General features: G+C 40.7%; 2 protein-coding genes across 10 annotated transcripts in view; one reads left to right on the top strand and one right to left on the bottom strand.

Annotated features, from left to right (window-relative positions):
- The window catches only part of LOC147015168 (uncharacterized), a 126,892-nt gene that overhangs the window by 110,553 nt on the left and 3,436 nt on the right, over positions 1-12,903 (top strand). The window contains exon 3 of one of the 3 annotated variants that reach the window (XM_085849701.1): positions 8,326-8,581. The exons of the other annotated variants lie outside the window; for them this stretch is intronic. Coding sequence (XP_085705827.1) covers positions 8,326-8,341 — 16 coding nt within the window. The 3' untranslated portion in view covers positions 8,342-8,581. Of the gene's footprint in view, positions 1-8,325; positions 8,582-12,903 lie in introns of those variants that run through there. 3 annotated transcript variants of the gene reach the window in all.
- SMC5 (structural maintenance of chromosomes 5) overlaps positions 1-12,903 on the bottom strand; it is a 166,685-nt gene that overhangs the window by 104,378 nt on the left and 49,404 nt on the right. For all 7 annotated transcript variants that reach the window (XM_085849690.1, XM_085849692.1, XM_085849693.1 and 4 more), the window contains 4 exons: positions 9,220-9,393; positions 8,575-8,744; positions 5,225-5,348; positions 2,728-2,850 (listed from right to left, as the gene is read on the bottom strand). In XM_085849690.1, coding sequence (XP_085705816.1) covers positions 2,728-2,850; positions 5,225-5,348; positions 8,575-8,744; positions 9,220-9,393 — 591 coding nt within the window. The remainder of the gene's footprint in view (positions 1-2,727; positions 2,851-5,224; positions 5,349-8,574; positions 8,745-9,219; positions 9,394-12,903) is intronic.

Genomic DNA, 12,903 nt, shown 5'->3' on the forward strand with positions numbered 1-12,903 from the left:
GGAGATATACACACCGCCCGGTCACAAACCCCATCCAGAGACAAACACCGCTCAGACATAACCACTGCCCTGATAAGTCTAGAGATAACCACTGTCTGGAGTTTCAAATAATGTGCGAATACAACGCTCTGGATGTTTATAAGAATTACAGCTGAAATGCGATGTCAAACAATGTCCGAATTAGACAAATGAACACTTTTTTTTCTTTTTTTTTTAGCAGTCGGAACTGTTGCTGAGGTCAATTAAGAAGTCAAAATTTTGAAATCTGGCTCAGGAGAAGAGATTCTAGAGGTTGTGTTGAAACCAAAGAAAACCACAAACACCCGGAGATGTCTGGCAAGTCAAACATTGTACGAATTGGACAAATGAACACTTCATTTTTCTTCCGCAGTCAAAATTGCTTCTGAGATTAGTTAATTAAGAAGCTTAAATTTTGAAATTCGACTCGGGTTAAGAGATTCTAGAGTTTATCACATTTGCGGAAATGAAATAAAGCCATGAACACTGGCATTTCCGGGCATTTTTAAGCATTGCGATGTATCCGGCGATTCATAGGTATTAAGATGAGGAATTCGATGTTATAAATGAGGAAAGTGAAAAAAAAATTATTTCAGTGTTTCATCGTTTTTGAGTGCTTTGGCCTGTTCCAAGTCAAGGCATTGTTGAGCGGGCTGAACAAAATGGTGAATTAAGACCCCAGTAAGCTGACAGAGGGCTGACCAAGGATGACGCCTTGATAACGGATCATGAAATAAGGCCGTTAAGTATCTTCAAAAGGGGTGCTTAAATTAACCCAAACACCCAATTTTCATTCATGCACTACCTTGGAATTATTTTAGTATGCAAGCAAAGTTTGGGGCCCACTCGGTTTCATGGTTTTGGAGTTATGCAGGAGAAGGATGGATGGATGGACACACACTGGCATTTACTATTATAGATAAGCATTCTACAAGGTTCAGACATATAAACAGAGAATCGCCGAATTTTCGTGTGATGTCATATTGTTACGAATCTGGAAGCCATTTGCACACAAACAGACAGCAGCCCCTAAGCTTAGTTATTTCAATAAGTATGTGTATTGTTAGATTCCTCCCCATGTCTAAAGGGAATTACATGTGTGTGCTGCGAAGTTTCTTCTCCTTAGATTTTTGCAATACCCAACGCCAACAAATCAATCCTTCACTTCTTCGCACCATCGACGCCATTGCCCACGTGCGTTCGGCCACGGACGTGGGCGGAGGTTTCCTCACTTCAGAACACCGACTCCGCCCAGGAAAGGAGGGGGTTCCCCCCGGTCCAATCACGGATGGCCAGCACATCACCCCACGAAACCCTGTCCAATCAGGGCAAAGATTACCTCAGAGCTCCGACTCCGCCCCAGAAAGGCAGGGTTTTCCCCCTGTCCAGAGAGGGACAGATATCACCCCACGAAACCCTGTCCAATCAGGGCAAAGATTACCTCAGAGGACCGATCACCCCACCCCGCCCGGGGAGGGATAATAATTGCCGGGCTCCCCTTTGTGCTCGCTGGAGTTGGTTTGGAATTGTCGGAGAAGAAAGGGGTCACCATTGCTTTTGGTGTGCGTCGTTGGTGGTCGTCGCTGCCGTGTCTCAAGCTGGTCCTCTGACTATTCCACAGCCGTCGACTTCCATCTCTCATTTTGTCGAGCAATAACCCGGAGTCCGAGCCGGGAATCTCTGCTGGCCCTCTGTGAGGAGCAACCCTGGCCTCTGCCTGAACCCGGCTATACCGTGTCTGGGCTCGCCGACGACCCCGAGTTTCACACCTGCAGTCGCGGGCCAAACCACACGAGGCGGCCAGGTACCGACCAAATTCTGACCTCCAGCCTGTCTATCCCCTTGGCTGCGAGGGTCGAAATAAAGATAATCCGGGTCCATTTTCTTTTGGTGTGTGTGTCTGTGGTGGCACCGTCCCATAAGTAGAGATTGTATAAGTGTTGATTGCTCATTGTACATTTTCCTGCATATTCGTGATTAAGTCTGCTCTGTGTCTCCCTTCCGGATTATTGTAAATAAACCCCTGTTAAATGTTCCAGTTCGTTGTCCTTGTTTTCTTTCATTGGCCTAGCATGGTTCGGGCTTGAGAATTCGGAAGGCCGATTGTGCCGTAAGTTGTCATTTGGGCCTGCGCGGCTTTGGCAATTTCCGCTCGGTTACGCCGGATCCGAGTGAGTAACAGCGACTCGGTTCGGACAAAGCCGGCCGAGGGTGTAACTTCCCCCGTAGTTAGATGGCGTGAGTACTTAGGTAAATTGGAATAGACAAGTGGACCCTACCTCACGCCGTCGAAATATTGGCAATCACGGTCCTTTAAGCGACCCGATGACTCCAGAGTTATCCGGGGTGACGACCTTCGATTCCTGGTGTTCGGTGGGAGACGGCCCCACTGCTCCGTCTTGCGGTTGTTCCTCGCCACCGACCCCCGGCCCACAACAATATCACATTAAAACTACGGATTGTAACTCTACCCACTCCCCTGAAATGCATTTTCATTCAGATTTGCACACTTCAAATGACCAATACTTTAGTCAAAAAGTGCAGAAATGAGTGAAGTGCCATACACATTGCACGACAATTTAATACGAACCTGCCCTATATGAATGCTGAAATTAGCCATATATATGCCAACTATCTCAGCCTACAGAAGTATCATATATCGTATGATTCAAGTCAAATTCTTGAAAATGAAATCGCTCTTTCACTCACCTGCAAATAGGCGATGACCTTGAACACCTCCTCGGATTCTCCCTTTTCCTTCATTTGCTTCAACAATGCAGATCTGTAGCTTAGGTCACTGCATGACTTGTCTTGAAGCAGCGGTAGCTTTTTCTGTAAGAATTATCACTCCAATCACTAAAAACACCAATTCTGAACTTACAATAAATTGTACAACCAAACAGTAACTGTTATACTTGTATCCAAATGCATGTGACATGGAATTTATCGTCGAGGTGGCAGCTTTGCACAAAAATACTGTGCCACAAACTAAAATGACCTATTGTTACCTCCACCACCGAAGGTGAACGGGGGGTTACGTTTTTACTCCTGTCTGTCTGTCTGTGAGTGAGTAGGATAAATTGTGAACATATTCGGATGAAACTTGGTGGACAGGTTGGGTGTGTGACAAGGACGAATTGATTAGATTTTGGTGAAAATCCAGATCTGGCGACTAGAATTATAAAAATGATTCTTCACTATTAAGAGATAGGGCCAAGAACGATATATAGCACAATATCTCAAAAAGTTGTGTACGGATTCGGACGAAACTTGGTAGACACAGAGTGTGTGACAAGGAAGAATTGATTCAATTTTGGTGAAGATCCGAATGTGTATCCGATAATGATCTAAGTGATTCTTCACCATTGAGAGATAGGGCTAAACCGATATGGAGCAATTTTCAAAAAGTTATTGGGCTCGATATGTTCTACTGGATCAGGCATTGCATGGCGGAGGTATGAGCTCTACCGAGTGCACTTCTAGTTAGCCCGTCCACCGCACAGCGAAAGACGGGCTTTTTGCATTCACTTGTGTGTGTCTGTCTGTCTGTCTGTCTGTCCGAGCCATAACGTTGTTACCATTTGAGCTTTTGTCATCAAATTTTCAAAGCTTTATCATGAGAAAATGAAGAAGACAAATTAATCATTTTGTTGAAATATTTTTCATGATTATAACTGTTCAACCCAATTTTTGCTGAATTATATGTCTGCATTTTTTTTTCCTCAGCGACCACTTGTCCAATTGATAAAATTTTCAGGAAAGGAAAACCCCCCCCACCCCAATGGAGAATATTTTAATTATAATTGTGATGTCATAGGTCATGTGATTATGGTCACCATCTTGGATTAAATGCAAAAAATTAAAGCATTGTATCTCTGACACCCCTCAGCAAAAAAATTTAAAACTTGGCACAACTCATTCTTCACCCAATGGGAAACAAAGGATTGTGTGGATGACATCATTGGTGAATTAATAGTCCAGCCATTAATGTTTCAATCAAAATCCTTCTTTACCATTGAATTTCAATGTGTAGGGCCAGGTCGTAACATTTTAGCTCACCTGTACTAATGGCATTAAGGAAAAAAATATTTAAAAAAAAATCAGGGTCTAAAGTGTGCTGCGGGGGGTTTCAGTGATAGTTGGTTAAAAAAAAAAATAGGACCGCGAATCCTGAAGCTTGCCTGGATCAGGAGCAAGAGAGCTTTTGTCATCAAATCTTCAACAAACCTTTATTTTGAGATGGTGGAGAACATAAATAAAATGTACAATTTTTAACTGTCATTTTCGTCAAGTTTAGTTTGAGTACAAAGTGGACGTGGATGGGCTTTGCATTTTGAGATGCTTTCTCATTTTTTAATGCATTTATTTTGAAGAAAGGCTCCATTCTGATTTCATAACAGAAGTGGAGCACATCGTGTTTTTTTCAACATGGAGACACAAAAGAAAAATTTTAATATTTTCCTTCAAAAAACCCCCCCAAAATTTTTTATTTGGTTAAATGAATTTTGACTAGTGCTGCCATTTCACAGGTAGCATTTTAGTGCCCATTCCAAACACTGAGAGCATCGAGTCAACCTTAAAGAATGGACTGACATTACATGCAGACCAAACCAGGCAGGATTGGCAGCTTGATCAATTAATTATACACAAAAGAGGTGATGATAAATTGCCTGGTATCATAATACTACAATTCGAGAAGTGTCTGTTTGTGCGTGTGCCACTAACTCCTGAACCGGTGGATGGAATGAGTTGAAAACAGGTAATTATACTCAGGGTGTGCACAGAATGGACTAAATTCGTTGATGGGAAGATGGCGGTAAAACAAATTCAGTCCCAGGGGTTCAGGGTGGGGAGGTCACCGATTCTCTTGATGTAAATATGTATGGCATAGTGCCACTCCCCATGGGAGAGAGTAATACAAGTTGGACAAAAATATGCCAAATCTGGGCAATTATTCCATCCATAATTCTGGTGGAATTTATCCTGTCAGTAAGGACAGGTTCGTTACTTGTGATCATAATTTTAAAGTCGAGGCAATTTGGTTAGAATGGCGAGAAAGAGCGATACTTATTATACAGACAAGGAAGGACTGCATTTATTTCAAGCTCCAAGAATGGATCTTCAAGCTCTACCAGACAAAAGACTGGACTAATCTTTACAAAGCAAAAGCATGGAATAAAAAATAAAAGCAGAGAATAAAAAATACCTTATTCAACTCCACCAAGTTAACAAGAATGGGACCTTTTTCATTCAATATTTTCCTTATCTTCTGTTTTGTTTGCAATTCTTCATCTTCCAAACTGTCTTTAGATGCTTCTAAGGCCATCAAACTGGAGAAGAAAACAATGAGCAAGCACAATTTCGCATTGATATTTGAATCTCTACAAGATGCAACAGAGTTATGTGCATTGCAAGTTGATTTTTTTTTCCTGCGATAGATATCGAATACATACAAGGTGTGCCAATAAAAAGGTTAACCACTTCAAATGACTTTTGTACTTTTCATCATCACCTTAATTTTTTGGGGTTTTATAGGGGTGATCAATGATCTTTGGAGAAGTCATTCAAGCATAACCAAAGTATTCTGCAAGAAAAATGGCGTTTTCTATCGAGCAAAGAGTAAATATTGTCAAGTGGTATTTTGAGACCAAATCAATTGCTTCCATCCAGACGAGGTTCTGAACTGAAGATGGAGTGCATCGCAGAAACAAGTCAAGCAGGCCAGCCATTTGGAAACCCGTGAAAACGTTCAAAAGTGAAGGGACGATTCTCAACATTAACAAGGGAAGGTCCAGTCACCCAAGAAGTGTAAGGTGTGAAGGAAACATGGAACGAGTTCGGGAGTCAGTCATGCAAAGTCCAAAGAAACCGCATTGACAGAGATCGGCTGAACTGGGTCTCACTCCCAGCAGTATCAGAAGAATAATGAAACAAGATTTAAACCTCTTTCCTTACCACATCGCAACAGCCAATTAATTGACTGATGGAGTTAAAGCAGCATGAGTCACTATGTGTGAGATGCTGCAGCAGAAGATGGAGGCAAACCCAAACACGATGTATGGTTTAGTGACGAGGCACACTTTCACGTCAATGGTGCTGTCAATTCACACAAGAACATTTTCTGGGGAAGTCAATGTCCAGATGAGGTTGAAGAGAAATCGCTTAAGGGTCGGAAAGTCACTGCCTTCGTGTCTGTCAGCTACAAAGGTGTGTTTGGGCCATATTGGTTTGAAGACAAAAACGGAAGAACTGTTACCATCAATCACGAACGATAGCGGTCAATTGTCAACACATTTTACGAAGACTTGAAGCAAATCAATGGGCACCGCAGCCCTCTGGCGACAGGGGTTCATGCAAGACGGTGCTACCCCGCATACAGCCAACGAAACAATGGCGTTTCTGCATCAAAAATTCGAGTTAATTTTTTGTTTTATTACCAAATATTTTGGTTAATAAAGTTTTGAAATGGTTAAACTTTTATTGACACACCCTGTATAAAAGCCAGTTAGTTTTTGGACGATGTATGCATGTATGTGTGGTCAGAGTGCCTTCGCTCCATCAGTTCGAATGCTGGCCCAACTCCACCAACAATTGTCACCTCGAAAATAAATAAAAAAATAAATAAATAAATAAATACGTCCACCATTTTGTATAAGCACATAGTCCTCAGGCCTCTGGTGTCATTGGAATCATCCGAGTTACACAATCACGATATATTATATAATACTATACTGTATATGCACATGAGCAGTATAGTGGGGTTTGAACTATAGGTACAAAATGAGTGTCTGAAACTCTGTGAAAAGCAATATTGGGCATTTTCTACTCATGAGTAAAACGGGACTATGACATTTTACGTCTTTTTTATTATTGTCAGGGGCAGGGTGGTTGGGGGGGGGGGAGGGGAGGATCGTGGCAGCGGTCTGTCACCAAAATAGTGCCCAAATAAAGGGATGAGCAATTTGTGTAACAAATGAAGCTTTTGTTGGTAATTTCGGTTTTAGCCCAAGTCTCCAAGGCTGATTACCGTATTTTCACACAAATAATCCACGGCCAATATGTTAAATTGGTTCCAAAAATTCCAACTGCAGGGTATACTCATGTGCATGTTATACAGCATTTCATAATACAGTACAAGGGGCTGATTTAAATCACCAAGAAGATACAAAAAGAGGCAGGTTTTTTTTGCAAGTATAATTGTAATACCTTTAATTGGAGTTCTTTAGTTCTTTCGCGTATTTTACCGATATATATGTATATATATATATATATTTCTGAAGCTATTTCAGGGACCGGTAAATGGTCTTCCGTATTTCTTAAATCAAATATATGACCTGCTTATCCGTTGCCATGCATTTCTGCAAACTGACGAACTTTCAGTTTGGATTTGGCTGTGAAACTTTTACATTTTCTCTTACTTGTACTGACAGCAGGGACTTGTACTGACAAACAACACGAGATTAAATCAAGCACACGGAAAAATGATGCAATCAAGAGACGCGGTAAACACGAGATGTCTGAGGCTGCACTGCGTAACACGGCATACTGTTTTACATTAAACTTTTTTTGATACAAGTGGAAAGAGTACACTCTGAACCAACTATAAAAAGTACAGCATAGTAAATACAAACAACCAGTAACATAGTTGTTTATTATCATTATCAAGTATTATGTACTGCACATAATTGTATGTACTAGACTGTACTTTTATAGGACTGGCAGCGCCATGACGGCTACGACGTCACTTGGCAATAGGAATTTCACAGCTCCATTATAATATTATGGGACCTGAGTCGTATATACGGTCCATCGTTGACCGAAACGTTGCAATGCGGCGCATGACTGTATATATGTGTGTATATATGTATATATGTATGTATATATGTATATATGTATATATGTATATATGTATATATGTATATATGTATATATGTATATATGTATATATATATATATATATATATATATATATATATATATATATATATATATATATATATATATATGTGTATATATGTATATATATGTATATATATATATATATATATATATATATATATATATATATATATATATATATATATATATATAGTTACGGTTCTGGAAACCGCATCCCTCCAACGCAATGCCATCCATCATACAGTGGTCTCCAGACAGTTATTTCATTAATATACGCACAGATAGTCCCTTCCCTCTTGTCTAATGGGACAAACGGAACAAGTACATTGTGTGAATCTCATAGTTAGGTCTGATTATATCTCTAACGTTATTCCTACTCTTTTTCTCCTTTCCTGGTGTAAATCCAAGCCGCAGCCGCCTGTAAAAGCCACGGCCACGCCCTTCCCGTACGAATGCGTCCTCACAAAGACCAAAGGGACAAAACACCAAATGCCCACACTGCACGGAACACGTGTAGCACAGCGATGATTTCCACCCACTGTGCAGATAAAAAGTCGAGGGATGTGAATACTTTCTAAAAGCACTGTACATGTCCCCACCCTCCCCAATGTGTTCTTCGTGATTTATAAGTTGAACTATGTCAAGGGTGTCACTTACCTTTCCTTCCTCAAATGTATCCTTTGTTCCAGTGCTCTGCACTTGCTCTTCCTCTCTCCCAGTTGCTTCTTTCTCTTCCGAAGCTCATTGTCTTCTCGAGATAAGTTCCTGTGTTTTCCATTGAGGTCATCAATTTGAGTATTCTTGGTAGCTATTTGTGAGTCCAAGAGCTGCAAAAGGTAAAAGTGAAGAAAGAAGAATAAAAATTAAAAAAAACTCAGGAAGCAAAAAATAAATAAAGTAATGAAACAACTCCGAGCACCCTGAGAAAATGTTTTGACAAACAAAATATTTACTTGTAACCCATAAATTAACTAAACTAGCGATACTTGTGCACATGCACGAGATAGCAGTAAAACATAGCTGGTAGCAGATGACAGACCGTACATGGGGAATGACAAAAATACGCATTGTGCAAAATGCAAGTGGTACTATGGAATGCCAAGACTTCCCAAACATTGTCGGCATGTCCGCTAAGTGCCACAGCAGTTTCATAGGGATTGTGTGACGGCGAGCCGAGTTTTTAGTGTGCAAGCTTGGTATTATAATAGAGATGGTGATATGTTCAGGTGTGCAATAAAAACATTACATTCCTCATCACAAAATTATCCAGGCAATGAGTTTGTGGATCCATATTTATCAAACCTGAAGCTGCTTTTGGAGCTGCTGACACTGCTCAACATCCAGGGCTTCTGTGAGTAGTCTTGGCTCCCTCAACGCAGTGTTACTTGTAATTATCTGGCCTGAGTAAAAAGACTTCTTAACCGCAAACCTTGATTCTGGAGTGTAAAAATTCCTCAGTGAAAAGGTCTTGGTAACCTGCACAACAGCAACATTCAACAAAGGGACAACAATGTCATCAAAATTAGCATGACAAAATTTGTTCATTGGATATATAAAAGCAGGGCATCTCAATGAAATGAATCATCATTCACACACACACACACACACACACACACACACACACACACACACACACACACACACACACACACACACACACACACACACACACACACACACACACACACTGGACAAAAAAAAGCAAACGCCAATGTAAAGTCACATAATAGTGTGTTGGCCCACCAAGTGTGGCCAGTACGGACTGTATGCGCTGTGGCATAGTCCACCAGTGTCAGGAATTCTGCAGGAGGGATGCGGTGTCACCGATCTCCTCTCCTGCTGCACCGCCGATCTGCTCTCTCCACTCTACTCTACTCTCCTCACTGCCAAACTGCGGGTGTCAATCTGATCATCTCACACTGTGCCACCGATATGTTCTCCTCTCCCGCTGCACCACCGACCTGCTCTCATTATCCGCTGCCACGACGTCAATCTGCTCTCCTCTCCTCTCCCGCTGTGGTACTGATCTGCTTTCTGCTCTCATTGCAGTGCTGATCCATATACATATACATATACATATACATATATATATATATATATATATATATATATATATATATCCCTGTGTCGCAAGAGGCGACCAGGGTTGCATCAGGAAGGGCATCCGGCGTAAAACATGTGCCAAATCACTATGCGGATCATAATGGATGATCCGCTGTGGCGACCCCTAACGGGAGCAGCCGAAAGAAGAAGAAGAAGAAGATATATATATATATATATATATATATATATATATATATATATATATATATATATATATATATATATATATATATATATATATATATATATATTTATATATATATATATATATATATATATATCACTGTGGCACCCATCTGCTTTGCTCTCTCATTGTGGTGGCAAACTGCCCTACTATCTTCTGAGTAGCCACCAGATGCTCCCAGAGATCTAGTGCAGAAGAGATGTTGAAGAGGTATCTTTGTTGGACCAGGGAGGGGCAGCTCATCATAATATGTGTGGTGGTTTGTGGGGCAGTTAGACAGAAGGGACATGTTGGGTTTAGTGTGGGCTGGTGCCTATGTTGATAAGGGAGGGGTGGTGTCCACACCAGAGTCTAGCCAGATGGACACATTTCATGATTAAGTATTGCTTCAGAAGTGTAAATTTTGGGGGGGGGGGGAGAATTGTTGAGGATATTGTTTGTGGGGCGATGTTCTCTGGACTGCGACGATAGATAGATGTGAATGTGACGGCTCTTGGAGGAGTTTTGTGGGGCAGGAGGTATCATATCAAGGATATTGGAGTAATGGTGAGCATTTGTACATTTCATATGTCGTTGGTGTGGATGATGGATAGTCGTAGAGTGACATGGATGAGGGGGATGTTGAGCTGCAGAGGCGATGAATTGAGTGCTTTTCATATTTAGGTGGATTACAATTGCAAGTACTTTTATTTCTGCATGTAAGTGGGCTATGTTTGGAGATCTTGTTCAACCAGTTGCTATCCTGAGAGCTTTGTTTTGTATTTTTCAAAAATATATTTTTATATCATTGTTTGAATGAGTGGCAGTCCAATGAGAGCTGGTATAATTGATGGTAATCTGGATAAACTGTTTGTCAGTTGTTAGACGTGATTCTTTGTGTTGTCATAAGGTTGTATGAGTGAGTGCTTTTAGTGTCTTGATTTTTCGGTAATCCTTGGCAGTGAATATATCGGTGTGTTGTGTAAAAGTCATTTGGGTATCCAAGGTGATGCCCAGTAATTTTGGATGTCTGTTGAGAAAAAGTTGTTGATTGACAAGGGTAATGGTTGGGTGTGCATTGGGTTCATGTCTGTCCGGGGTGAGAAGGGTTACAAAAGATTTGGGTGGAGATGAAGTCATTAATTCAGTATGAACCCGTTTTTAAGATTGTAGAGATATTGCTGAAGGGTGTTGGTAGTCTGGAAAAAATTCAAACGTTGTGAGGCAATGATTACATCATCTGCACACGCAAGAAATGATGAGTCGGCTTGAGGGGTTGGGAGGTTATTATGGAGGGATAGTTTGGAGAGCGAGGGAGATTGTACAGAGTCCTCTAGGACACCATTAAGTAGAAGTATGAAGGAAGAGAGGGTTTGGTAATTGTTTGAGCTCAATGACCAGACAAAATTTCCTAGTGATTTCATATTGTTGGTAAGCACATTGCTGTTGGGGATTTTTTTCAATGAGAATATGGTGCGGTACGGTGTCAAAAGCTTTATTTATGTCTCTTGCCGATCGAACAGTTCTAAGTCGGGGTTGTTTTTGGCTGAAGCCTTCTATAAAAGTAGTGTTAACGTAGAGAGGTGGGTGGTTGTTGAGTGGTGTGGAGGGAAGCCATGCCGTGATGGGGGCGAGATGAACAAAAGGGGAGATTTTATTTAGGATGAGCCTTTCCAGTATTTTCCTTGGGGTTCATAAGAGAGAAATGGGCGAATATGATGCTGGGTTCGAACTGGGTGAGAGCTTTTGTGGTTTCAATTAGCAAAACTTTTTTCGTCATGCACACTTTTAAATTGCACTTCATATTCGTGATTACTATAACCAAACGAATAATAAAATTGGACTTGTATCTGATAATTACTTTCAAGATGCTTATGGTCCTCAAAGGGTTAATTAAATGTTTTATTTATGTTGTGAATTTGGGATTTAAATTTAGAATGTGGCTTTTTGGGAGAGAATTTTTGGGTGCATCTTACTATTTTGTTAACATGTTGTGCTGCTGGAGCTATTGACTTGAATGCAAGGAAGTCATAATTTGTAAAAAGCTTGTTCTATGTATGCGAAGTTAGGTGAATTGGCTTTGTTAAAGTTAGGATACATTTCTCTGTGATTTTAACAATGTATTTGGGGTTGAGTTGATGAATGATGATGATGATGATGGGTAGGTGATCCGATGAAAGGTCAGAAATAGTGACATGGTTGTCTTGAGTATGGCAGAGCATAAGATATACATCAGGGAATGTGGGAGAGTCCTTGGGACAGAGATAGAGTCTAGTGGGAGAGTTGTGATCATTAAGGATATTTAAATGGTCTTGTTCTGAAATTAGTGTACCTCTTACATTTTGGTTTTGGTTGGTTAACCAGGAGGGATCTTTTGCATTGAGAGCTGCCTCCAATTAAGTCAGGGATATTTTGTATTTGTGTTGGAAAATATGTATTTGTGGATGAGGGTGAGAAGTCCTCCACCACCTCTACTGCCTGGTCAATCCTTTCTGATGAAAGAGTGGTTTGGAAAGATGTGGGAGAATTTGAAGGCATTGTTAAGTTTGTTCTCTGGAATGAGTGCTATTATATGTCTATTTTATGTTTGTTGATCAAATTTTGAAGTTGTGTTGAATTGTTTTGAATGCCATTTATATTGAGCTGTAGAATGTTCACATGGAATTTATTGCATTACGATTGTGGTGGATTGCATGACTGCAGAGAGGTGTATTGGACAG

The sequence above is a fragment of the Eptatretus burgeri genome, chromosome 12, assembly GCF_056783735.1.
Source record: "Eptatretus burgeri isolate ZD-2024b chromosome 12, Ebu_testis_v1, whole genome shotgun sequence".
In the NCBI taxonomy this organism is placed as follows: Eukaryota; Metazoa; Chordata; class Myxini; order Myxiniformes; family Myxinidae; genus Eptatretus; species Eptatretus burgeri.